The sequence below is a fragment of the Phasianus colchicus genome, chromosome 10 (assembly GCF_987193195.1).
Source record: "Phasianus colchicus chromosome 10, bPhaCol1.hap1.1, whole genome shotgun sequence".
Lineage (NCBI taxonomy): Eukaryota > Metazoa > Chordata > Aves > Galliformes > Phasianidae > Phasianus > Phasianus colchicus.
In genome coordinates this window covers 19,355,366-19,379,824 of record NC_143445.1, presented here as the reverse complement: position 1 = coordinate 19,379,824, position 24,459 = coordinate 19,355,366, and the positions used below count along the sequence as shown (strand labels likewise).

Here is a 24,459-nt window from a genome sequence, read left to right as displayed (position 1 = left end):
GCTCTCAGGATGACCTGCCCTCGATGGAAATGGTGTCCTTTGATGAAAGAAACTACCTTATTTTTGGAGAAAATCTGTTTTATTTGAGTGAGTGCTGCTGCTGTGGCCAATGAGAGCTCGTATGGTTCAGGGAGAGGGGGTGGTTGGTGATGTCCCCTGAAAGGACTGGGGTGACATCGATATCCAAGGAAATTCAAGCACTTTCCCCAGGCTGGGACACTGCTCTTCACATGGGACTTCTTTGGTTCTTGAGACAAAAAAAAAAAGGTTATTTGGAGCATTAATAGACTCTACTCTTGCCAAAATGCTGCATGGGCACAGTAGCGCTCAATCCTCAGCTCTTCTGTAGATACCCAAAGCAGGAGGGCTGCTGCAATGTTGTTCGAAACCTTATCAGCCCTCTGCAATTAATTGATTATCCTTCCTGTTCCCTAGATAACACAACACTCCCTCCTTTCCCCATGACACCAACACGGACCAGTTTGTTCTGAGCTTTCCCAGCCCCACGCGGGGTGCAGAGAGACGCAGGAATGCGAGGCTGCCCTGCCTTGCCTTGTCTTGGTGAAACACGAGCAAGAAAACCACCTCATTCAATCGGGCTGAATTTACTACATACCAGCACACTCAGAGCTCAGTGCCAGACAAGAAAGGCTGCTTGTTTCGGGCAGGCTGCAGAAAACAATCAATTCTCCTTTAATAGAAGCTGAGGGAATTGTAAGCCTCTGTGATTTATTTGGAACTGCGAAACTACCTTTTCCTGCACAACGGTCTACAGCTTTCAGCAATAAAAAGTTGATTAAGGATAGTTTATTACTGAGCATAGTGGGCTGGATTGATTCACCATCTTTTCAGACTGTTCCAGAGAAATCAATGAGGAGTTTTGCAGAGCTGCTCCGCGCTGGACACGTGTTTGTCGCAGCCCCCGCAGCCTGCTGCTGCTCATTGGAACTGCTGACCACAGAGTCCAGGTCTGGAATTGAAACAGTTATTTAAAAACAAATTAATAACCATTTTCGAGGTCGTGATTGGATTCAGTGTGTTAAAATGAATTTCAAATCGTTGGGTCTTCAGAAATTAAATTTCTGGCAAAGCTGTAGCCTGGAACACATAAATCGCAGACAAAAGGCATCAACACCAGCCTGTGGGTGAGACCTAAATCAAGGACAACACTCAAGTCCCAGGCAGCTGATGTAAGCCTGAAGCATCTCCATGTTGGTGCTACAGCCAAGGAGGAAGCAAACAGCCTGAAATCTCCCAAATCATAGCATTGCCAGCAGCCATTTGGGTTGGCACCCTGCAGCCATGAGATATAAAACTATGAGCAGTTTGGGAACCAGTCAATCCCTTTAAGAGCTGATTCAGATTACTGGGGGACATCAATTCAAGGAGTTTGAGTCTTGGACTCATTAAGAAAAGGTCTCTACATGAACAACTCTTCCCTACCAAATCTCAAACAGAGCATTTCTCAATCCAAGGCCATTGGTGTATGGCAACATTTGGAGCCTTCTGCAGAAAGACTGAGTTGTTTTGGCACAGATCTGAGTCTCCAGACAAAACCTGTCCAAATGGGTCCTGTCATTAACAACTGAGGTTACTCAGTGGGGCAAAATTAACCATTTTTAACCAAGATTACTGAATTTTACAGTGCTGCCTCCACATTCACCAGAGCTGCTCTTTCAGGGACTTCAACCTAATGCCATATTTGCTGCACACTACAGTTTACGCAAGAAATTCCACTTTAATCTTGGGTTAGAGTATTTCCTTGAACAGCTTGAATAGTAGCAGCCTAGAATAGTATTAGTAGATTATGTGACAACTGCAGGTTTTAAAATTATACAGTGCTTATTTAGTTACTGAAGCAGTTTGGAAAACTCATAGGTTGAGAGCGTAAATTAAGATTTAACACTAGATTAATCACTTTGTTTATTCGGGGCTCTAGAATCTACATTTCAGTGATATAAATGATGCATGTGGTCCATTAACACTCCTTCAAAATACATTTCAAGCAGTACATTTCCTAGCTTTGCATATTTGCAGATAACTGTTTCAGACTGAAATTTGCAGAGCTGACAATGGAAAAAGGCTGTGGCAGTGCTGCTGATAGCTCCAGACGTGACCTCCAGCCATTGGTAAGGAGGGCTGGCACCTGCTGATAACTACAGGGACACAACGAGCCTCTCCTGCGGCTTGCCAAAGGCCGGCACGGGGGTTCATCCTGTAGGAAGCTTCAACTACCATGAAGCAGCTCCTCACAGAAGCATCATCCTCACCAGCAACTTATTTCTGCATGGGAGAGTTGCTCCTAAACTAGTGGTGAGCTTGGACAAGGCTCTGATGAAATTCATGGACACCCTGCACCTATAGAGCCTGCTAGCTTTGGAAACCCATATGGGTAACCACACACAAACCAGCAAAGACAACTTTGAAGAAGAAACCTGGAAATGCAGCGCAATAAGAAATCAGACCTTGGAGGTTCAGCTCCTGTCTCAATGGAAAGACAGGCTTGCTTGTTGGGTTGGCACAATGCAAATCCAAAGCAGAGCAACACCAGGCACACCAGCCTCCTGATGTTTATTCCACCAGGTGCCAAACAGCACACACACAACAAAGCACAGCTGGTTTGCAAGCTGAAGCACAGAGTGGGAAGCATTAATTACAGGCCAAACTATTCCCTCTCTCACCCTTGCAACCCCAGTGCCAACTCCCTACCATGACCGTGGTCAAGCAGGACATCCCCACAGACTCTTGGCTCTCCCCTCTCTGCAGCCCAAGTTACTTATGGAAGAAACTGAGCTACTGCTTACATAGGATTCTAAAATGCTTGACCCCAAAATAGAAATGCTGCTACAGGAGTTTTCATTAGCTACAAAGGGAGAAAACTATAATTGTGTTTAGTGTTGCTGAGATTCAGATATTGAGGGGAAAATAAGGCTGGAAAAAAAAAAGCCTGCATCACTCTATGGCAGTGTACCCCACAAGCTCCACTCCATGTGTTGTTTGCAATTTCCCGAGCCTGCTGCTTGGCAGCACAGCTACACCTCTATAGAGATTCATTGCAGTTGAAGGCATAATGGCTGGAAAGGTCCAACAGCTCCCATTTCACAAAAATAAGCATGGAGGGAGTTATTTAAGAACTGTAAGAACTTCATGATCCCTATTACATCTTATTGAGTCGATCACTCTGAGGGTTCCTAAATGTACATTTAAGCTATTGGTAACATGCATTTATGTGAGAGAGGGGAATCACAGCCCAGCAGTGCTTGTGGCTCCTCGGGCTGAAGCTCCTATGCTGGTGCTGTTCTCTGTGGCTCTTTCTGAGACCAGATTGCCCTGCAAAAGGATGTGCTTTACCATAACCAGCTCAGCTGCAGCGGTCCGGCTCCAAACCAGTGCAGGGTCTCCTTTATCACCACTATACAGATGCTTCCACCTAAGAAATACATCCATTGTGTACCTTTGGAAACTGGAGCAGGCCGGGGGTAGAAGTGATCAGATTTCCTGGTCCCCTGTTTCACCCCACTCTGCCTTTGTGCTTCAGCCTGAGGCTGGCACAGAACCCTGCTTCCCTTCAGTCTGCTTAAAGAAAAAGGAAGAAAACCATTCTGAATAGCAGTGCCTTTGCTCATAGCAAGTGGTGGGATTGTTTCTCCCTGTCCCTGCAGTGCCAACTCACAGGAGAGATGATATCAGTTGGCGGGGCTGTGCTCCCTGGAGGCTGTTCTGCCAGCACAGAAACTTCATTCCTACCCACAATCGTGGATGTCTCTGAATTCCCAGGGTTACGTGCTAAAATGAAGAGCAAAACTCATGTATGTTGTACAGCAGTTAAAGAAGCATGGGAAGGTCTCCATTATCCATTTGCAGCTCATGCACAGCAGTAGATCCTGTTCTGCATCCTTTTGAAAATTAGATTTATTTTTTCTTTAAGTCTCCCTTTCCATGCTTAAAAAGCATCTATGTCACTCAGGAAATAGACCCCATAGCTCTGCATAGGAGGCCATGTGCTGCCTTTATGCTTCCTCGTTGGAACGTCCTGCAGCTGATGCAGCCACTCCACTCCTTATGGTGTATTATATCCCAGCATTGCACGTTCTGAGATGAAACAACCCTAAAGGATGCATGTCCTGCATAGACCGTACTGCAAGCTAACAGCATTGCCTGCTGTACAGAGCCTGCTTTGCAGGTGGGCTGGGCTCGATGATCTTTAGAGGTCCATTCCATCCCATACAATTCTGTGATTATTCATAGCTGATTGTTTTTAAACTGGTATCAAAGCGATCCAAAACATCAATTCCTCTCAGACTCGGTATTTTCCTGTATCTCATAAGGGCTCTGAATGATCCGACAAACATCGCATTGACCCCTACAAACAGCCATGAGCTGTGAGTGACTTCGCTAAGCAGAGCTTGGAGCCGGTGAGGCCGGCACAGCTCGCTCCGCGCATCCCTCAGCACATGGTTTAGCCGTGCAGACAAGGCTGGACCGCTAGAGAGCAACATCGGCCCGTGTTTTCCTGCCTGCCCTAACGCAATCTCTCTCCAGACGGGAAAATGTTCACCTCTTCCTCTGCGCCAGGTCCTTGCGCGCACCGCACCGCATTGCACCGCACCGCGCCGCGCATCCCACCCGGAGCGCATCCAAGCACCAAAGTCCAGGTTGTAACATTCACACCCCAATATTCAAATACAATGCCTTTGGTTTTCGGAGCAAGGAAACTGAGCTCACAGCAATGGTGCAGCAGTTCCCAGGTACGAAACCACCATCAGTTTGCACAGAGAGATGAATTTCCCCTGTCTGACCGCCGGACTCCTGGGGGACTTTTCCCAATTCCAACAGACACCGAAGGCCGATGCCGGCATCACCAGCAGAGGGCAGGAGCTGGGTTTTAAAACATATTCCAGTCCTGGTGAGCAAGCCCAACATTATCAGTGTCTGCCCAATTCTTTCAGCAACCGCGGAGGGTCCCTCTGTCTCCATACGCCTGCCGCGTAAATTAATTTCTGAAAGGCAGAAATTAATCAAAATCGGGGGGTTGTGCTTTTTCAAAAGGGAGGTGTGGTATAGAGAAGCAGCCGTGCTGCTGACCTGCAGCTTCTCATGGGACTTATGATATTTAGTATTCTTAGAGCTTAATCTCTTAAAACCTTGTGATTGCAGAAAATGGCAGATTTCATTTAGAAAAGTCAGCTCCAAGCCCTGTGTGTAAAAGGCTCAGGCTCAAGGAGGAAAATGACAATAATCCCAAATGTAATTGCATTTAACCTTTTCCAGTCTTACCATTTGAGAGGAAATGAGTCGTGGCTTGGGATATTTAAGGGGTATCAACCCAGAAACTACAGCCAGTGGAACACAGAGGCAGCAAGCCGTGTTTCTCATCACCTTACCCAGGTAACCAGCAATTGGGTGAGAGGCTCATGTTGTTCCAGGGGAGGGTCAGGTTGGATATTCATAGAATCACAGAATCCTAGAATGGCCTGGGTTGAAAAGGACCACAATGCTCATCCAGTCCCAACTCCCTGCTATGTGCCAGACCACCAGACCAGGCTGCCCAGAGCCACATCCAGCCTGGCCTTGAATGCCTGCAGGGATGGGGCATCCACAGCCTCCTTGGGCAACCTGTTCCAGTGCCTCACCACCCTCTGTGTGAAAAACTTCCTCTTAACATCCAACCTAAACCTCCCCTGTCTTGGTTTAAAACCATTCCCCCTTGTCCTATCACCATCCACCCTTGTAAACAGCTGTTCCCCCTGTTTATATGTTCCCTTCAAGTATTGGAAGGATATTAGGAAACATTTCTTCTCCAAAGAGCAATGATGCAGTGGCACAGCTGCCCCAAGAGTGCTGGGGTCACCATCCCTGGAGGTGCTCCAGAACCACAGAGAGCTGACACTGAGAGATGTGTGCAGTGGACATGGTGGGCTGAGCTGGGGTTGGAGTTAGTGACCTTAGAGGTCTTCTCCAACCTTCATGGTTCTGTGATTCTAAGAGGTGGCAACCTCTCTCTGTCCAACACAGCTTATCCAAGTCAAAGTGCTTTAGCAAAACCTCTTGTCCTACCCATGTTATCCCCCCACGAACACTGCAATCATCACCTTTTTTGAACACTGGCCTGAAACTACCCAAGTTAATGACCCTCTGACGACAGGATGTGCTTGCAGATCTCCACAACAGCCAGTTTTATGCCACAGAGCTGGGATAAAACTCCCCATGGCACAATGCTACGTCAGGATATGTCGCAACTCCCCCGGGAAATACAGAAACTGGAAATACAGAACTGGAAATATCTACTTTACTTTAGCCTGAACTCTCCATTGCCCTGGCAATTTTGTAATAGAGCAAGGTTGCACCACTTGGAGTCATGTGCTTTAAAAGGAGGGTGCTGCAACCTCATAATCCCCAGAGCAGGCAGAAACCTGGGAATGAAATGGCCTGTGACTTGTGGTGGACTCAGTACTTGGTGGGAGGTGGTGGTATTTGCAATATCAAAGTGCCCCAGGAGAGGGAGAGAATTGTTTTTTCTGACATACAAACTAGATGTGAAAGACTTTGGATCAAAACTAAAGTCGGAGGAAAGATTCCCACTGATGTCTTTGGAACCAGCTCCTCACGCCCTGCAAGGTGAAAATTAACCACCTTAGAAACACAATGGTCTGTTTAAGAGGTGTGAGGCAGCGGGAGCACAGCAAGAGGAGCTGCCTGATTTCACACCACAGCCTGCTCCAAAAGGCAGTGAGATGCTGCTCATGGGGTTGGCATCTCCCAAAAAGAGCAAGCACTCACTGCTGCCTGTGCAGGGGACTTTCCTGAGTGAAAGCATCCCGTGTCAGGCAGGGTTACACTGCCACCCACCAAATCCTGTCCTTGTCCCACGTACAGTTTTCCTCATTTCCCCTGGAGGTGCCATGGGAGGAGCCCAAAGCCCTCGCCCTCCTCCCCTGCTCCTCACCCTGCAGCAGCAAAGAATCTCCAACAGAATAACATTGGCAAATGTACAATAGTAATAAATTAATATTATAAATAAATTATAACACGTATTTATTGGATCTCCTGAATGGCAGCAGAGGAATTCCTTTCCTTCTCTCCTAGCAGGCTTTGAAAAGGAAAAGAGAGAACAAAACCATGCCTCGGTAGGCTGGAAATCAGATGGATTTCCATGGCAGTAGCTGCTGTCTGTGAGGTGACAGAGCCTGCTCTGAGTCCCAAGTGCACTGAGGAGCTTTCGCATATGCCAGACCTCATGTGAAATATAGCACAGTTCTGAAAGACAAAGAAGGGTGTTCCCTGTCTGCAGGCATAGCTGTGATGGAGTCAGGATGATGGGCCAGAAGGTGGGAAAGAGAAGGGTAACACAAAAGGTTTCAGAAATTTCCCATAGAAACTGCTACCAGAATGAGCATGATTACTCACACAGCTGGCTGAGCTCCTGTGGCATTGGGAAAGAGCACGAGGAGATGAAGCAGATAGTGGGTAGAATGACATGTATTCAAACGAAATTGAAAGCCTTCTCCAGCAGTTGAGTGCTACCCAGAGCTGCACACCCAGCTGGCACTCCATGCAGCTGAGCACAGCCTTCCTCTCCAGAGGGATGCATTATGCTCCCAAAGAAGAGTTTTCCTTTCCAGGTCCTACCAACGAGCCAATTATTTAGGAAGATGTCAACTAGGGATGCCAATACAAACAATGGCTTTTCCATTAACACCTATGGAAAGAGGTATTTCTAATCCACAAGGACAAATACCCACACCTGATGTCTGAATGAGGGTTGGGTATGGGCATGCTCAGATCTGTTGGTCATTTACAAGATTAAGGTTCTAACAAAAAGTCACAAACTCGCTTACACAGACCATTACACTGGCTGTAGCAATTTAGTATTGTCAAAGGGATTCATCAGGAGCTCATCATGATATGATCTGAATCATGCAGGGATTACAGATTCTGCCCAGCCCTGGTACTCAGTGTTTATTAATCCAACCTTCTAATTATGCCTGCTAACAGGCTTTGGCATGGCACTCAGCCCCTCTGCTCCAGCCAGGGCACAGGCAGGACTGCCCAGCAGAATCTGCCCCTTGATTCTGATGTTTATAAGGACAACGAAGGGATGCTGCATATAAGCAGTTTCCCATGCAACATCATTTCTGACTTTCTGTGCTGGAGCGCTGGCACCGGGACTGGACAGGAGCTGAGGTCTTTTCCTTGGGAATCTGCAGGAGCCAACCAGGGCTGGGGCTGGCACCAGCTCTGGAGACCCTATTGGGGCAGTGCTGGGCTGGAGGGACCCAGGGGTGCATCAGCCCCTTGTGACTCTGTGATGCTGTGCTTCTGTCACACCAGACCACACATCCCACCTTGCACAAAACTCCAAGGATCTGCACCGTGGGGCAAGATCAGACCCAGCCCTGCAGTCACCTCCCCACCAGTGCCCAGACAGGTGTTCAACTAAACCCAGAGCAGAGAGAACCACCCACAGATGATTGCTTTATCTGAGCTGCCCCATAATTAGATAAAACAATCTTCTCTAATCTGTGGGGCTGACTTTGAGCACAGTTTTGTCAGGACGTTTGCCTGTAAGATTTTTGCTTCTGTGCTTCAAGTCAAACTACTCTTATCCCATACAAAACTGCAGGGCCTTGGGCCTTGCCCGTGGATTAGCAAAAGTCACCACCTGCAGGAGACAGGTGCACAACACTCATTGGAGCTAATAAAATCATCACTGTGGCACTCCGATATACTCGGTAAATATTTGCCATCCAAAGTTTGCAAATACCAAAGGCACACACAGATTATGGCACAAATTCAGCAGCTAACAAACGAAGGGCTTCATTTTTAGAACGTTCATTCTTTTGTGCCCTCAGAGTTGCCCTAATCCTTAAAAAGCAGCCTCACAGCCTGGGAGCTCAAATCAGGCGTGGATGAAGCCAGGCAGATGTGGCTGAAATGATGTGCAGAAAACAAGGCATGTAGACAGTGCCTAAATCCATGCTGACTTTGGCAGGAGCCACTGCGGGAGGGAGCAGCAGCAAATGGGGTGAGCACACCAGGCCAACAAAGCCTGGTGTGCAATGCACCTCAGCCCCTTGGTGAGCACTGCAGACTCAGGACACATTCAGAGCACCATTTTGGCTTTATAAATGCTCCCCTGGCCTTTGTGGCAGGTATGCAATGTTACTGCTGTCTCAAAGGAGTAATCTTCAGGATGTTTCCTGCAGGAGCGAAAGCCAATGCTTAAACGCTTGGCAATAATTAACACAAATCCCTGGTGGTGAAACGAGGAAGGTAGGAGATCTTCCAGAGCGCTAGACAAGGAAACAGACTGACTTCTTTTTATATACTTCATAAATTCATGACTTTGCTATGACTTTTGCCATGCTGAGAGCGTGACGCATTCTGAAGCTTTGGGTTCAGTGAGGTTCAGAACGCGGGGACGGTGACCCCAAGGAAGGTGGCAGCTAGGTCTGCTTCTGGAAGTATTTCTGAGGGAAAGATGAGGAATACCCACTCACAAAATACATGTTGTACTGTGCTCCATCCACCCAGGCACCAGGCTTCTCCCCAGGCTGAGCTGCCTGCACGCAGTCCATGCAGGCTCCTGTGGTTTCCTGTCACTGGTGGAGCATCTCTGCTCTGCTCTGCGCACAAAAGGAGTGCATCTATTTGTTAGTTTAAAACAAAGCCTCTGCGTAAGTATTTTTAGGATCAAAGACTAAGCCAGCATCGGTTCTGCAGTCAACATCCATAAAAATAGCAGCAGGAGAAAGAGGCACTGTTCTTAGTGCGTGAGCTGAGAAGGGGAGCGTCACATCCTGATTGCCCCTTTGCTGCCAGCACTACTTTGTGCAAGCACCTCTTAAAGATACTATACCAGGAAAGAGCGTTTTTAAAGCATCATTAAAATGTGCTCAAATGCAAAAGGACAGCTCCCATAACTGTTGTTACATTTGGCCTTTGAAACAGTTTGTGTTCCTTTATGGCCTTTAGCAGACTGGCCTGTGCCAGAGCGGCAGCGGGCGGCCCCGCGGTACTGCAGGTCAGCCTATGCTCTGCGGTCCCGTTGGCAGCCAGTTGGTGTCACCTTGTAATGCAGCCCATGTTGTTGGATTTTTCAGCTCCCCCAGTCCAGCTCATCCATCTGCCCGGCGGTGGGAGCTGCCTGACGCCGGATACGGATAGGCCACTGACAAGGACCTGGCACAGAGGCAGCCCCGGTCCCAGCAGCATCTGGGACAAATTCTCAGCACCTCTTTGTCCTACCTGGGAGCTGAAGGGAAGGGGTTTTGCTCTCAAAATGGAATGCAAGCCACATGGCAGTGGAGGGGACATCAGGAACTACATTGGGATGCCCCATCTCAGCCACTTCAAAGCAAAACCCATAACCTTAAAGGAAAGGATATGTTCTTAATGCCATTCTTTTATCACGCAGTGACAACTTGGAGGGTTGAAAAATGGGATCAGCCCCATGAGATGAGCACTGCCACTGCTTGGCTCAGTGAATGAGTTTGCACCTGGTGTCCCGTGCCAAGGGGAGCAGTCAAGATGCAATCTGCTATTTTATTCTTCACTTGTACTGTAAATTCAACTTGGTAGCAAGGAGGACACTCAGATACACTTTTTGATATTGAGGGGTGAAAAAACTCAGGAAACCTAGGCCGCCTGTATTGCAGCATTGTGTACTTCCCAGAATTTCAAAGTCTTATGCATACTTGCTCACTCATCTCTTTCTTTTCTGGAAACACCTCCTCTGATACACCAGCATAATTTCCCTCTGCATGCCCAGCACACAGCTTCCTTACAGGCACACTGAAGCACACTATAACGCTCAGCTCTCAGCCCCTTCCAGCCGCAGTGTGAGCTGCGTTAGCAGCCTACGAACCGCAGCAGCGAGAAGCAGCAGCTGAACGCCAGCCCGGCCCCAGGTGCCCAGAGAAACCCAGAGGAAGGCTCCTGCAACCAGAGCGCGTTACGCAGCTTCTCCGAGCAGATGCCACCCGCAGCCGCCCGGGAACCACAGAGCTCCTGCGGCAGCGGGCGGAGCGGGGCGGAGAGGCGCGGAACGGGGCGGGCGGCGGCGGAGGTATTTCAGCGCGGCGCGGAGAGGAGCGGGGCGGAGAGGCGCGGGGCGCAGGTGAGGGCGGTGCGGGGCTCCGCTGCCCGCGGGCGGCGCGGGGAGAGCGGGGGCGGCGCGCAGCGCTTCCCGCAGCCGGTCGCGGGTGACCTTGGAGGAGCGGAGCCGCGCTGACGGTTCTACCGGCGCTGCGCCGGGAGCGCGGGGCTGGGCCAGGCCTCGGGAGGCAGCGGTGGGAGTGAGAGCGCGGGGAGCCGGTGCGGGAGGTGTTGCGCAAGGACGGGTTGCTGGTTGCGAGGTTTCTCTGTACTTGTTGCTGTAGAGCTGCAGTGAGGGGTATGCAGGTGCCGCTGCGGCTGTCAGGAGGATGGGTTGCCTTTGCAGGGGTTGGCTGAAAATAAGTCCAAGTGCTCTGAAAGGATGAAATAGGTGGAGGGGGGGGAGGGAGGTGAAGGTGCTGCTCAGACTGATGCGGTTTTTCTACCTGCGTTGTGCTCTTTGCTTTCCTGGAGCTGTGGGTCCCTTCCAGTTACCTTCTAGTGGGAAAAAATGCAGGAGTGCCTCCGTGCTGTACGAGATGGGGTGGGACAACCGAGGAGAATTAATGGAAATCTGCATGCCTGGTGCTGTATATTTACAAATGCTGTAGGACGTTTGTTTCTTTTGCACATCAGTATTGCGAGCACGGCGCAAATAACTGCCGTGAGAGCAATTCAGGCAGCCCTTGGAGCGCATCCTGGATGCTGCGGTTTTGGCAGGGAAATGCAGGGCAGCACTGTACAGCGTGCGGGTGTTGTTTCTCAGGATGGGCAGTGGGGTGAAAGAGTGTCCAAAAGGTGTTGTCACTTTGTGCCACGGGAGTGCATGACCCAGTGATGCATGGCACCAAGGCTCAGGCTGTAATGAAGTGCAGCTTCTGCTGCTTTAGAGGGGTGTCAGCACAGCAGTGCAATGCAGCAGTGAAGAGCTGTGTCCTGTCCCACTGCCAGGAGAGCAGGGACACTTCTCATCTCCTCCCCTCCAAAATTCAGTGGTGGTTTTGCTATCTATCCCCCACGTATAAGGGGTGTCCTCTATCAATAGTTCAGAACTGTTTGCTCATAGGGATGAAGTGTCTTGCCAATGAGGTTGTTCCTTATTACATCTGTGGGGTTAAATAGGTTTCTGAAAAATGCAGGTCTCCCTTTTTATTTCATATCTGTTGCAACCGTCTCACTTTGTGTCTCCTTTCGCCTCATGGACTGATAACCAGCGTGGTGCCACACTGCTGCCTCTCATCATTGCCCAAGGGAAATGCCCCCCGCATGAGAGCTGGGACCTGCTTGCACCAGTACCTGTCAGCACTGCACAGGATTCATCTTCTCATGTTACACACAGTACAAAAGCAGCTATTGTTTTCAGCTCCTGCTGGAAGGACTCAGTCTGGATGCCCCATCCCTGGAGGCATTCAAGGCCAGGCTGGATGTGACTCTGGGCAGTCTAGTCTGGTTGTTGGTGACCCTGCACATAGCAGGGCCGTTGAAACTCGATGATCATTGTGGTCCTTTTCAACCCAGGCCATTCTAGGATTCTATGAAGATACATTTGAAAGTAAAACTTTCTGAAGCCCATCCTTCAGCTATTTTGTGGGGCGAGCAATGGATCATCACTGCCTTCAGAACTTCATCTTAAGGTCCCTTGAAGGATCTGACTGACATCCCAAAGCTTTGAGGTCTTAGGGTCTTAGGGAGCTTAGGTTAGCCCCCAAGAGCAAGGTCATGAGTCCTGTAAGCTACCCCACAGAAGAGTTAGTTCTGCAGAAACTCTAAATGTTTTAAGTATTTGCAATGCAGTCCTACTGCTGGTCTCTAGTTACAAATCTGAGGTCTTGTTGGGAATCAGCTCTCTTCAAAACCATGTTAATGCGTCCATTTACGATGCAGGGAAAGCCAGCCCTAATATCTCACCATGCCAATTCATGTTTCCTTCCCCAGCAGCGCTCACCAGTGGAGCTCAGCTCAGCTCAGCTCCAGCACAGAGCCCTAACGTGGGAAGAGGAGCAGAGCCTGGAGCATGCTCAGCATGGAGAAAGCTGGAAAGGAAGGAGCTTGTCAACCGTAAGTACAAGATAGCTGGATGGGACAGCGTCTGAAGAAAGTTCTTTGTAAAATTATTTTGGCACGATGATTGGCACAGGAAGAAAACAGGATTCAGGTGTTACAGAGGGGGAACTCTGACCAAGTCCCACTATTCCAACTACAGATGTGTCCAGGCAGTTCAATGATAGCTCCAAACTGGTGCCCATGGCCATAGTATTGACAAAAGCATGTGCACACGGGGCCAGGTTTGTGTTCAGAGCTGCAGAGGAGGAAGTTGAGCTTGGGTTTTGTGCAGGTGTGGCACAGCCATTCCTGTAGTGCCAATCGATTACTGCTTTGCTGCCTTACTGGAAGCTAGCCATGGCAAGTGGATGGCTTCTTGTCAGCAGTGAAAGGTATTTGTTAGATTCCTGAGTCTTGTATGCATCATTGGCACAGGCTGCCCAGGGATGTGTCCAAGAACCATGGAGATGTGGCACTGAAGAACATGGTCAGTGGGCATGGTGAAGATGCAGTATTGCAAGGCCTGGGGATCTTGGAGGTCTTTTCCAACCCTCATGATTCTATTATTCCATGTAATTTAATTATTTTTTTCTTTCAAATGAAGCAAATGGCAACTGTGCTGCCACAGATGTCAGCAGAGAGGAGGGTTTGTGCTGACAGGTTGGGGAGCTGATGGGGAGCCCAGGGTAAAGCAGAAATGTGGCTGAAAATACCACTGCCATTATTTTTGCTCCTGAAATATTTTTCCATTCCTGGAAGTCTGGTGTTTTTCCAACTCCTGGCTGCAGTCAGAGCATGTTGACCAACGCTCACAATGGCTGAGTCATGGCTGGTAGTAAAACATCACTGAAGCTGAACTTCATTCAGGTGTTAGGTGCATGAATGGAGGCAAGTAAGTGTGTGCACATGGAGCTCACTGGCACGCTCCCTGCCCCCTGGAGGATGAATGCTGAGGAACAGAAACCATAAATAGTAATAAATGCAGAGTGCTGCTGTGTGTTTTTACTCCAGAATTACAAGAGAGGGGATCTTTATTAAAATCTTTATGTAAAGATGCTTGTAATGGTGCGTAATAGCCCATAATGTTGACGGGTCATTGCTGGTCCTTTCACTGATGCTCTTTATCTGGCATTACCTCCCTGTGAAGAACAAGCTTTGGGGTGCACTTAAAATGTAAGTACTGCAGGGCTGTGCTCGGCAGGAGGTGGCAGGCAGCTTGCTGGGCTGAGCTGACACGGTGGCCAGGGGCTGTGCTGTGTGCAGGGATTTGGAGCAGCACAGCTGCAATAGAGCACAGACCGTGTCCCCAGGCAGTGCTGGCGCTCAGATTTTCCACACCATTTTAACTGCTGCCTCATCTAAATTTCATCCCCATTTCTTCCCGATTCCTTGTCCACAGGACCTGCATTTCATTCATTATGCACCGTTTGGTGCTCACTGAATAAAACATATTAAAGCGAGTGTATGACGGACTGGGAATGTGAATCCCTTTCTCGTTCCATTTGCATTTTTCAGAGATGTCAGCCTACATAAAATCAATGGGGTCACCCCAGAGTTATGTCAGCACTAAGAGGGACAAGATTGGTGCCTTGGAGAAGTCAGGACAAACTGTCTGAGTAACAGTAGACAAAAAACCTCTGTCGCAGTCAGATTACAGATGAGAACACTTAAAGCCCATCTGCAAATTCTTTATCCATATTTTTCAATATCCAATGGACATGGCTCCCCATACTTCTAGTAGCTGAAATGACATGCACAGTTCCCCTGGAGGAATGTTTCCTTCCACAGGAAATTCCCAGTGTGTGCATTTGGGCCATATGTCCCTCAGCCCCCAGAGCTACAGACTGAGTCCCCAAAACTCTGTCACACAAAGCAGAAAAGCTGTAGCAAAGTACTTAACACTGGCATCCCCAAATCATACCACCTACCACTGCTGTAGCACTGCGAATCAAGATTAGTGGCATTATTTTCTTATGTTAAGCGTGCCCTTAAATGAAACCTGGCATACTTTTTTGGGTGATGATTTATTTATCTTTTCAGCTACCCTAGTCAGAGACATGTGTCAGCAAGCAAGAAAATCAGGTTGCCACTTAGAGCAATAAAAGCTGCTTTACAGGTTTCTCTTCTTGCCTTTTTCCTTGGAGGTAAAATTGCTGAAAATAACTGGATCATTGCTTAATGGCTTTATAAGCTGAATTCTCTTCATTTTACTCATAGCTGGTTGTAACAGTCCCATGCCTTCTAAACAGGAAGGCATTTCCACAGCGCAGCTGAATAGTTGGATTGAAATTTGTAGACAAATGAGTGCAAAGCTGAAGTTCCCTGGCAGCACGTTACCTCCTCCCATACAGAGTATTGTAACTGATGAATGTTTAGCACAGGACCCTTTCAACATTAAAGCTCCTGCTGACTGCAGGTTTAATGTCATAGAGCCCTACAGTGCTTAACAGTGCAAACAGAAGCTTCTTTAGGACAAGTCCTGTTTACAATGCTTCTGATAGCACTACAGCTAACTGGTCTGCATGGAAGACAAGAGGTGTTGAGCTTTGGGATCTGGCCTCAGCTGATGCAGAGGGAATACCTTCAGGAAAGGTATCTGTGCCACAGTAACACAGTGGGTTCTGGTATCTCACTGTCTGAGCAGCTGGTTTAAGAGCGCTTCTTCCTTCTCATCTATATTTTCCTTTTATAAATTATGCATCTAGAACTGCATTATTCCAAGCCACCCCTCATGCTCCTGCTAACAGAGGAAGTCTGAGTGGTTAGGTGCAGCAGAAGTGTTCGTGGTGAGGACACAGACTGTAATTTGAACATCTTTTACTTATCTCAACCTCCATCATTCATTTGGAGGTTATGCAGCCTGCACGCAGACAGCTTGTGCTGGAGGAGCAGGGCAGCAGGAGTCCTATTGCAGCGCGTGTTGCTTGGATCAGTGACCGAGATGAACTGAAATGAAGTCCTCAGGCTAGAGAAATTTAGCAAAATTGTACTGCTGGTATAAACCAAGAGGTCTGCTGCTTATTTACTTCATACTGCATTCATGTATCCCTCCAAAACAGCACCATCTCCTAGGTGACAGTGCTCAGCCTGCAGCCTGGTCCAGTATCGGTACAGTCAGCCTGGGGAGATGTTTTGTTATTTTGGTTCTTCCTTCTCACAGTGAAGGGGGTTCAGCTCTGCACTGATGGATGTGTGTGCATGTGCTGCTGTGGACAGAAGGCTGTATCAGCCCACGACTCCTCCCCAAAACCCACAGCCCCAACAATAGCTTGGCAAGGTCAGGCAGCGCAGCACAGCCCTGAGGTTCTCCCTTGGTCAGGCTTAGCAAGTATTTACCCAGAGAGATATGAGTTTAACTAGCACCAGTATAACCCCAGTGTAAATATTGTAATCCTAGATAGCAGAAGAGGGCCCTTATCATCCTACTTTCAATCCTATAGGCAAGGGCTTAACCTCTTCATTGAAAAATGCTGCTCTTTCTGCAGAAGGTATAAATAGAGACACTCTTGGCTCCCAGTGAGTCACAGTTTGCCAGCTGTGTCATTTTTATTACAAGCTTTGCAATATTTACAAGGCTCTAAGGCCTCTCCTGAGTCTGGCCTTGCAATAATTTATCTGAAAGGAATCATCTTCCATTCATACCAGGGCAGAAGCCCATGGCAGACCTTTCTCCCCAGCCTGTACCCTTGCCACTGATGGAGGTTTAAAATGGAAGGGCTGTGCCAAAGCACGGATGGAGGAAGCTGGTAGGCTTCCTGGAGAGGCAGCTGTTGGTCAAAACCTTTGCACATCAGTATTAACCTAACGTGTCCAAGCATCTCTGTGGCTGGTGCTTTAGGAAACAGATTGCAGACCTAAGTGATGCACTGGAAGCAGGACTGAAGTCTGTTGCTCCCTTTTGCAACAAGCTAATCTGTTTAATATGCGTGTCCTTAAACTCAGCCCTGCAAAAAGCCTCTTAAAGGAGTTCAGCCTTGTAGAGTTGCTCAGCATTCTGTCCATTTTCTCTGACTAGATGGTTTCAACCTGAAATTAAGGATTATTCAAAATACTGCAAAAACAACTTGTAACTAAAAAAAGAGTGGAAGGCAAAGCCCATTTCCTAGTTAATACTCGCTCAGCCACTCTCCTTTGTGTGGAGATGGGAACAGTGAATGCATAATGCTATTACCTGATGGAAATTCCTTCCTAGACTTGTAAATTCCACTAAATACTCTTTTAATCTGTAACGTACCTGAATGAGCTGGAAAAAAAAGATGTAATTTGAGATGACTTTTCTCTCCTCTTTATTGCTTGTCTTTGCTTTATTCCCAAGAGTTGCAGAGTAATAACAAATGATTATTAGAAGAAAGCAGACTTTACAGAGCAGCCCTTTTAATTTCATCATTGCTGCAAGGTCTGAGAGCCTGCTGTCAGCACGTATGGAAGCTGGCCCAAAGCCTTCCCTTTTAAATGCCTATTACCCTGACTTCCACCTGAACCCCGCGCCTTTGCAAGCTAATGCAGTTCTAATTCTTACTGTACAATGAATAGCCAAACTCATAACCGCCATGCAGGAATCGAGTGCCCAACTGATACAACTTGAATAAGTGCAGGCAGCAATTCCCAGAGCTGAAGGCGGTCTGCCTCCACCCCAGGGCAGTTGAGGCAGGTGTTGGTACCGATGCACTGTATTTCCTTTTGAACTTTATTTTGTGTAACAACTACAGGTGGAATTGGACTTGCAGTGATGGTCACCCCACCGGTTTAATCTCCGGGTCCTTTGCTCCGCTGCAGCTGTAACCTGAGCTTCTTATCATTACAGGTCACCGTCTCAGAACCACTGGAACCTGGCGATGGATATTAAGCGTGTGAAGGACTATATCTACTGGCTGTACTACCAGTACCAGCTGATCACCTGCAGCTACGTGCTGGAGCCATGGGAGCAGTCCATGTTCCACACCATCACGGTGACTGTTTTTGCAATGGTGGTGTACACGGCGTATGTCTTCGTCCCCATCCACGTCCGTTTGGCTTTTGAGTTCTTCTCCCAGATATTTGGGGTGCAGCCCGACAGCACGGTGTCCGTGGTGAACTGAACTTGGCTGAGCAGTGATCAGCAGCTCTGGCAACGTCTGAAATGCAACGTCTTCTACAACCTTGTGTATTTATTCTGAAGAAGTTTTGCAGTTACGAAAATACCATTTTCTCTTACAAAATACGGCTCGCTTAATCACCATAGCTGACAACCAGAATAATGCACTGCCCCCTGGCTGCACAGTCCTGGTTAAATCAAACCCAGGCCAGCTTTTGTTGTGTGATAATGAAACGCATCCTCTGGAATGCAACACTTCCTAATATTCCACTGCCTCACTCTAAGAAAAATAGTCATGTACCATGAGTCCCCTGCATTCAAGAGCATCTTCTAGTCTCTAACACCTCCAGGACTTAACTTCTTTGGCATAACAGAAGGCAGGCAGTTCAGAATTACATGTTTTTTGCACTTCCAGCACCATGATATTCGCATATGGGAACAGCAGAGGCTGCTTAGGATGGCTGTGAGGAATGGCATTATGGAAAGACATTCAGTTAACAGAGTACTGTGGCAAAACACTGTGCTTCCCTTGACCCAAGTGAGTGAATGTAAGGAGATGAGTGAAACGCAGCACGATTTGAGTGCTAATATCTGGTTATTGGCTACTGGATTTTAATGGATAAGAAATTAGAAGAGAAAGTGATATGAGTATGAACTTGAATCCAACTATCTGCATGTAAGTTGCCGCAGCTGGTTTTAGGTAGTCTAAATAAGACAGTGACAAATCAGCCTGTAGGTGATCTTGCAGTTTGCTGGAAATGATGCCAAGAAACAGAACGGGCTCTGTGTTGGTGCACCTCTGCCATCCCTGAGAAAGGCTGAGCAGTCCCTTATTTCTGCTCCCGTTCACTGAGGCAAGCAAAGTGCTGCACCAGGGGAAGATGATCCAGTAAGTAGAGTGGAAGTAATATTTTTAAAACTGCAGGGATGATGCCTGAGTGCTACAAGAGATCTCCTTTATAAAGAAGAAATGAGATTTATTTTAATTGCCTGCGGGATATTTCTCAAACAGTGGAAGGTTTGTTGGTTTTTCACTCTCCATTTGAAGCAAATATCAATGCCAAATGATAAGTTATACAGTGCATGTATCAGCTGATGCTACTGTTATTAAAATGAGAAGTGTGAAATGTAAATAGCAGCGCTTCAAAGAATGACGCCTTCCTACGTTTATTTGGAAACTAAGACATGTCTTGAAGGTTGAACAGATCTGAACATGTGTATGCAGTTTTTCAGAAAACAATAAAAATTTATTCTTTGGAACCAGTATTTCAGTGCTGTCGGCTCTTCCCGTGTGTTCTTGCTCATAGGTGCATCACATTGCCAATACAAGCGGGTCACTAAAGTGGATGAATTCTCTTGGGGGCAACCAGCACCTTGCTTCAAATTAAGGCAAAGAGTACCTGTAGGTGCTGGTGGCACAGCAGCTTAAGGGCTTAGGCTTAAGTGAGAGCTGAAGGCTGAGCTGTCCTTTCACAATTTAACACAATTGTTAGCCAGCAACAGTTATGTACCAAGCTGTAATCACGCTCGGAGTAGTTAACGGCACTGGAGGAGATGGAAAGTATCAAGCACCTATGAAAAAGTCTATGAAAGCAGACTATGAAATAGAATAAAAGTAACAACCCGAACTTTGGGGTGAAGAGCGATTTGCCTAGCTAACTCATGCTTGAACTGAAAACAGTTCCCAGTATCCTGTCCTGAAAAGATTCTACTTTTTAACGAGATAATGTGATGAAGCAAACGCCATGACATCTCCCCATCAATCCCATCTCATCCCCATTTCCAATCACGTCTCATTATCTAATTTCTCAGAAAGGTTATTTCTTCCCGCTGGCATGAAACACAGCCGGCCTGTTCCAGCAGCACAAGGAAAAAAGCTTTCTTCTAGGCATGCAAAGGCCTCATATCTCCAGGAGCACACACCCCTTAAACATTTAACTTAAAGCAAACAGAACAAGCAAACAGGCAAAAGGGAAATTCCACTCATTTCTCATGGTGGGAGTCCTAGTTCTCTTCCTTATTATTCCTGTTACCTGCATGTAGCTTTGCAGGAGGTGCTTGGGAGATGGCCCTTGAAGCCTCACTTAACCAAAAACACTTTTTTTTAACGTATGTTATCAACTTGTTTACTAAATTTCAATGGAGTTTTTGGGCAGGGGGAATAGAGAAAGTAGAGACGCTGCTGAAAATAACTTCCTGATGAAGAGACATTTGAGGTTTTCCCAATCCTTTTCACTCTGTAGCTACCTATTACTCAAAATGAGTGGGTACCAGAGGGACATTCTCAAATCATTTTGGCATGTGGCAGTAAACAAAACTTTTTCTTTTTTTTTCTTTTTTTCTTTTTTCTTTTTTTTTTTTTTGCCAAATATAAGAGAGAGGAGGCAGGATAGCAATGTCCACAGCTCAAGACCATACTACAGCTTAGGAAACACTGCCCCAGTTTTGAAATCCTTTTCCCCATAGGTGAAACCATTCATAATGTTAGAAGGCATTTTATCATCAGATTGCAGCCGAACATCATGCAGAAGCACTCTGTGGTGTAACAGCACCCAGCCATAGGACAAGGCACAACTCCATTGTGAAAAGTGTAGTGATAGGCTCTGTATAAAACACCTTGGTGAAGCTCTTTTCTCCTGCTTCATTATTTCTCCATTTTCCCTGTAGCTAATTGTTCCATTATTGCTAGTTGCAGGTCAAACTGACCACAGCAGCTGGAAGCCTTTACACCAAAAAAGGCAAAACATTAAGAGTAGACAGAACCAATTAAACAAACAAAGGCTGAAACAAAAACCCATTTCAGCTGCATTCACCCTGAAAGTACAAATGCATCATTAAATTAAGCACCGAGACATTTTGGGGCTCAGCGGTCAAGCACTATACCTCCCTTGTTTAAAATTCATTTTCTTAATTTCGTTTAATCAAAGCACGCATTTATCCTGCCTAAAGGTTTCCTGGCCAATTTCATGGCTCACCTCCCATATCCATTGCAGAGGGTGACCAATGTGCACGTGTCCAGATAAGGAACCTCCAGAAGCACTCCCGAAGCCCTTCCAGGCAGCCTTTGCTGAAGACTGCTAAAGAAAGTTTCCCTGCACCGTCCTTAGCTGGGGTCTCACATGAGATCCCATTACCAGCATAGGTCTAGCAGAGTTATTTCTACACTATTTGTTGTATTTCTTCTCTCACGTGACTTAAAATACAGAGCTTGAAATAGGGCAGCGGCTTCTAGCCCCAAAGATGAAACATCTTCATCTGGGTGTCTGATTTTAGCTACAAGATATTCCCTAAAAAATTAGACTCCATCTTTCCAAAATTTTGAAATCCTGGGGATGTTCAAGTAGATTTTTTTGTAAGTTTCATCACAGCTGTTCTTTGACTTGTAAAGGGAAATCATCTCATCTCTGCAGTTGGAAGCTCTGCTGCACTGCACTGCAGGAGGCAGACGTCGCCCAGATGTTGTTCTCAGAACCCTGTGTGCTGTGCACAGTCACAGGAGGACCCCAAATACAGCATTCCACGTCTGCCTCCCTGCACCACTTAGCCAGGCAATGCTCCGTTTCAAGAGTTTCATTTCCCTCATTACTCAGCAGCTAGGAAAACCTTTTTAAGCAGTGTTTCTCTAAGCACATGAGGAGAAATCAGCAGACCCTAAGAGCCCACTTACACACACATGGCATCGGGAAGTGTTTGCCAACATTGGGCTGATCATCACCAATGGACTACTGCACCCCAGGGCAGAGATGTGGACAAAGGGCAGCGAGCCAGACTGAGCTGGTGAAAACTGGAGCAGAAAAGGGTAATTTTCTAATTAAATATTACTGAACTCTTGAGGACTTGCACACATCCACAGAAAAGGACTATGTCCAATGCTGTACCAAAAGCAGTGCTGCCCTCACTTGTATCAGCTCCTACCCAAAGTCATCTTCATTATTTGCTCCCAAAATACCCAACCCCAGCTGTATCAGCAAGTCACTGCTCTTATCCCTCCACAAAACATGTCCCACATGGAGCCTACATTCCTGTGTTTGGTAACTCCAGATATCCTCCTAGCAAAGATAAGGTAACTTACTTATCTGGGCGCTGTGTGCACAGGGGTATTGACAGCAGCAGAATTTGGTGATAAAATATGACATATTGAACCACTCCCCTCCTTTGTTGTCACCAGTAAGCTCTCCTAAGGGACAAGGGCAGGTGGTAGCAGGCCTGCAGGACAGAGGGACACATCAGCTCCCCAAATTGCACCAAAGCAGGTGGGCTCCTCATTCTTTCCAGAAAGAGGAAATGGTCCATGAGATGGGATGGATCATCAGACAAAGAGGCTACAATATCACAATTAAAAGAAGACAAACCAATCATCTCTTCTGCCGCTTGAATTACTTGGTGTCCATTAGCTTGCAGGCAGCTGCCCATGGTGTTCTCCTGCACAAGCAGCAACAAGGGAACCAACGCAGCTCCTTCGCTATCTTCCTCTACATGCAGCGAGGAAAACTTGGCCCATGCTAAATGAAGACAGCATGGTTCAAAACATGATCATTTGTTCCTCAGAGTAAGCAACACTCCACCACTGCATTCAAACATCCCACGTTATGAAAATCTCTCTCGGCAGCTTTCATGGGAACACCCCAGCTCCAACACTATGATTCACGGGCAGAGGTTAGAATTAACTCTGAGACTTTTGTCATCGTCGGTGTCTGCTCCACCCATATTTCAGAGGTCCTCGCAGCAGTTGCTACATCACCAGCTGACAGCTGATAAATCACACTGATGCTGGTATTCCAATACAGCGAGTCCCTGAGCTGTTCCTGGGATTACTGAGGCCTCCTGAGGAGGGGATAAGAAGCTCTGAGCTAGAAACAGGCTGTAGAAATCACTTCACATGCGATAAGCTTAGCTATCCTCCCCCGGTTACCAGGAGCTATTAGTCTTGGTTTAAAAGTGATATTTAAAAGATGCGTGTGCACCCTTTGCATAAGAATTGTGGAATCAGGCACAGCCTGCTGCTGGTACTCAGCCAGGCAGGAGAGAAGAGCCAAGAATGAGGGCAGAGAGGAAAGCAGCAATATCCATGAGATGGAGAATAGGGTAAATCTGGCAAATCCATAAGAAAATTCAGAGTTTGCCTTCTCACAGTGACTGAACAAGGAGGGAAAAGAGAGGGAAGGCAGACGGTGTCAGGAACAGACATATGTCAGCTGGGGTGATGTTTCAGTTACTTCTTCTGACAGCTCCTATCTTTGCTTCATAATCATGGAGCAGATCAGAAACATCTCATTATTTCAAGGTCATACTCGAGGATGAGTTAACGCCATGAATCTTGATCAGCTTCAGATGTTAAAAAATAAGAACAGGAAGAGGAGTTGCTGGTAAATGCGCATCAAGGAGTAATGCAGGACAAATGAGTCCAAAGTCTGGATTGAGCCCTCCTAACATCAGAAGAGGGCTGTGACAGCATTGCAGCAATGCAATTAAATATGGGGTGACAAGGCACAGCGCACGGCCTCACCCACAGCCTGGCAGCACAAAGAGCGTCTATCAGTTCTTCGCATTCCCCACAGCTGTGCTGTGCAATAGGAGAAGCCTGGTAGCCCACAGACATTAATTATTTGCCACAAGAGTGCAACTATTGAGTGATTTATGAAGGCACAGCTGGAAAAATGATGGTGCAAGGTGAGCAGATGCATCCAACTCCACTTATTCTGGTGCCTTGCCTGGAGGCAGCAGGTGACATTCGCTGTGGGTATTTTACTCCAGTTATGTAATACTCACATCCCAAGAAAACCTCTCCAAATCACACACGAATGCCTTTGACTTCCCTTTCTAGTATTTCATCTCACTGCAGAGCAAAAGGCACAGCTTGGTGAAATCAAGCAGCGTTAGCCCACTGCTGTGGTGTGCGTACCTACAGTCAGCACTGGGTTCAGCTGTCAGCACTGCAGTGTGGGGACACACCAAGGAATCCAAAGGCTCCCTGCATTAAAGTACTCACATCTGGATAGGCACGATTAATTTGTAATCCACCAGTTCCAGGTATCTCAGTATCCAGATGCTTCATACAGATATATTCGGGTGGCACTGAAACACTTTCAGAGTTCAGTTCAACATCAGCTCTCTATCCTGAATTACTGCATCATCCCAAATCCTCTCAATCCAAACACCAACACAAAAGAAGAGGACTCGGGCACTGAAGCAGGCATTGCAACAGCCCAGGCTATTTGGCCTGTTTTTCACAAGAAATCTTTAAT

General features: G+C 47.2%; 2 protein-coding genes across 9 annotated transcripts in view; one reads left to right on the top strand and one right to left on the bottom strand.

Moving 5' to 3' along the window:
* OTOL1 (otolin 1) overlaps positions 1–24,459 on the bottom strand; it is a 58,279-nt gene that overhangs the window by 5,194 nt on the left and 28,626 nt on the right. The gene's annotated exons all lie outside the window — the stretch shown is intronic.
* SPTSSB (serine palmitoyltransferase small subunit B) lies at positions 10,716–19,420 on the top strand. Of its 8 annotated transcripts, none has more exons than XM_090147612.1 (3): positions 10,716–11,068; positions 13,036–13,155; positions 17,945–19,420. In XM_090147612.1, exons 2-3 carry the CDS (start codon positions 13,112–13,114, stop codon positions 18,216–18,218), a joined length of 318 nt encoding a protein of 105 aa, XP_090003738.1. In that variant the 5' UTR covers positions 10,716–11,068; positions 13,036–13,111; the 3' UTR covers positions 18,219–19,420. The 8 variants fall into 8 exon arrangements, with proteins under 8 accessions (XP_090003738.1, XP_090003734.1, XP_090003733.1 ...); XM_090147608.1 differs by having other exon boundaries at positions 13,033–13,155; XM_090147607.1 differs by having other exon boundaries at positions 10,716–11,119; positions 17,945–19,419.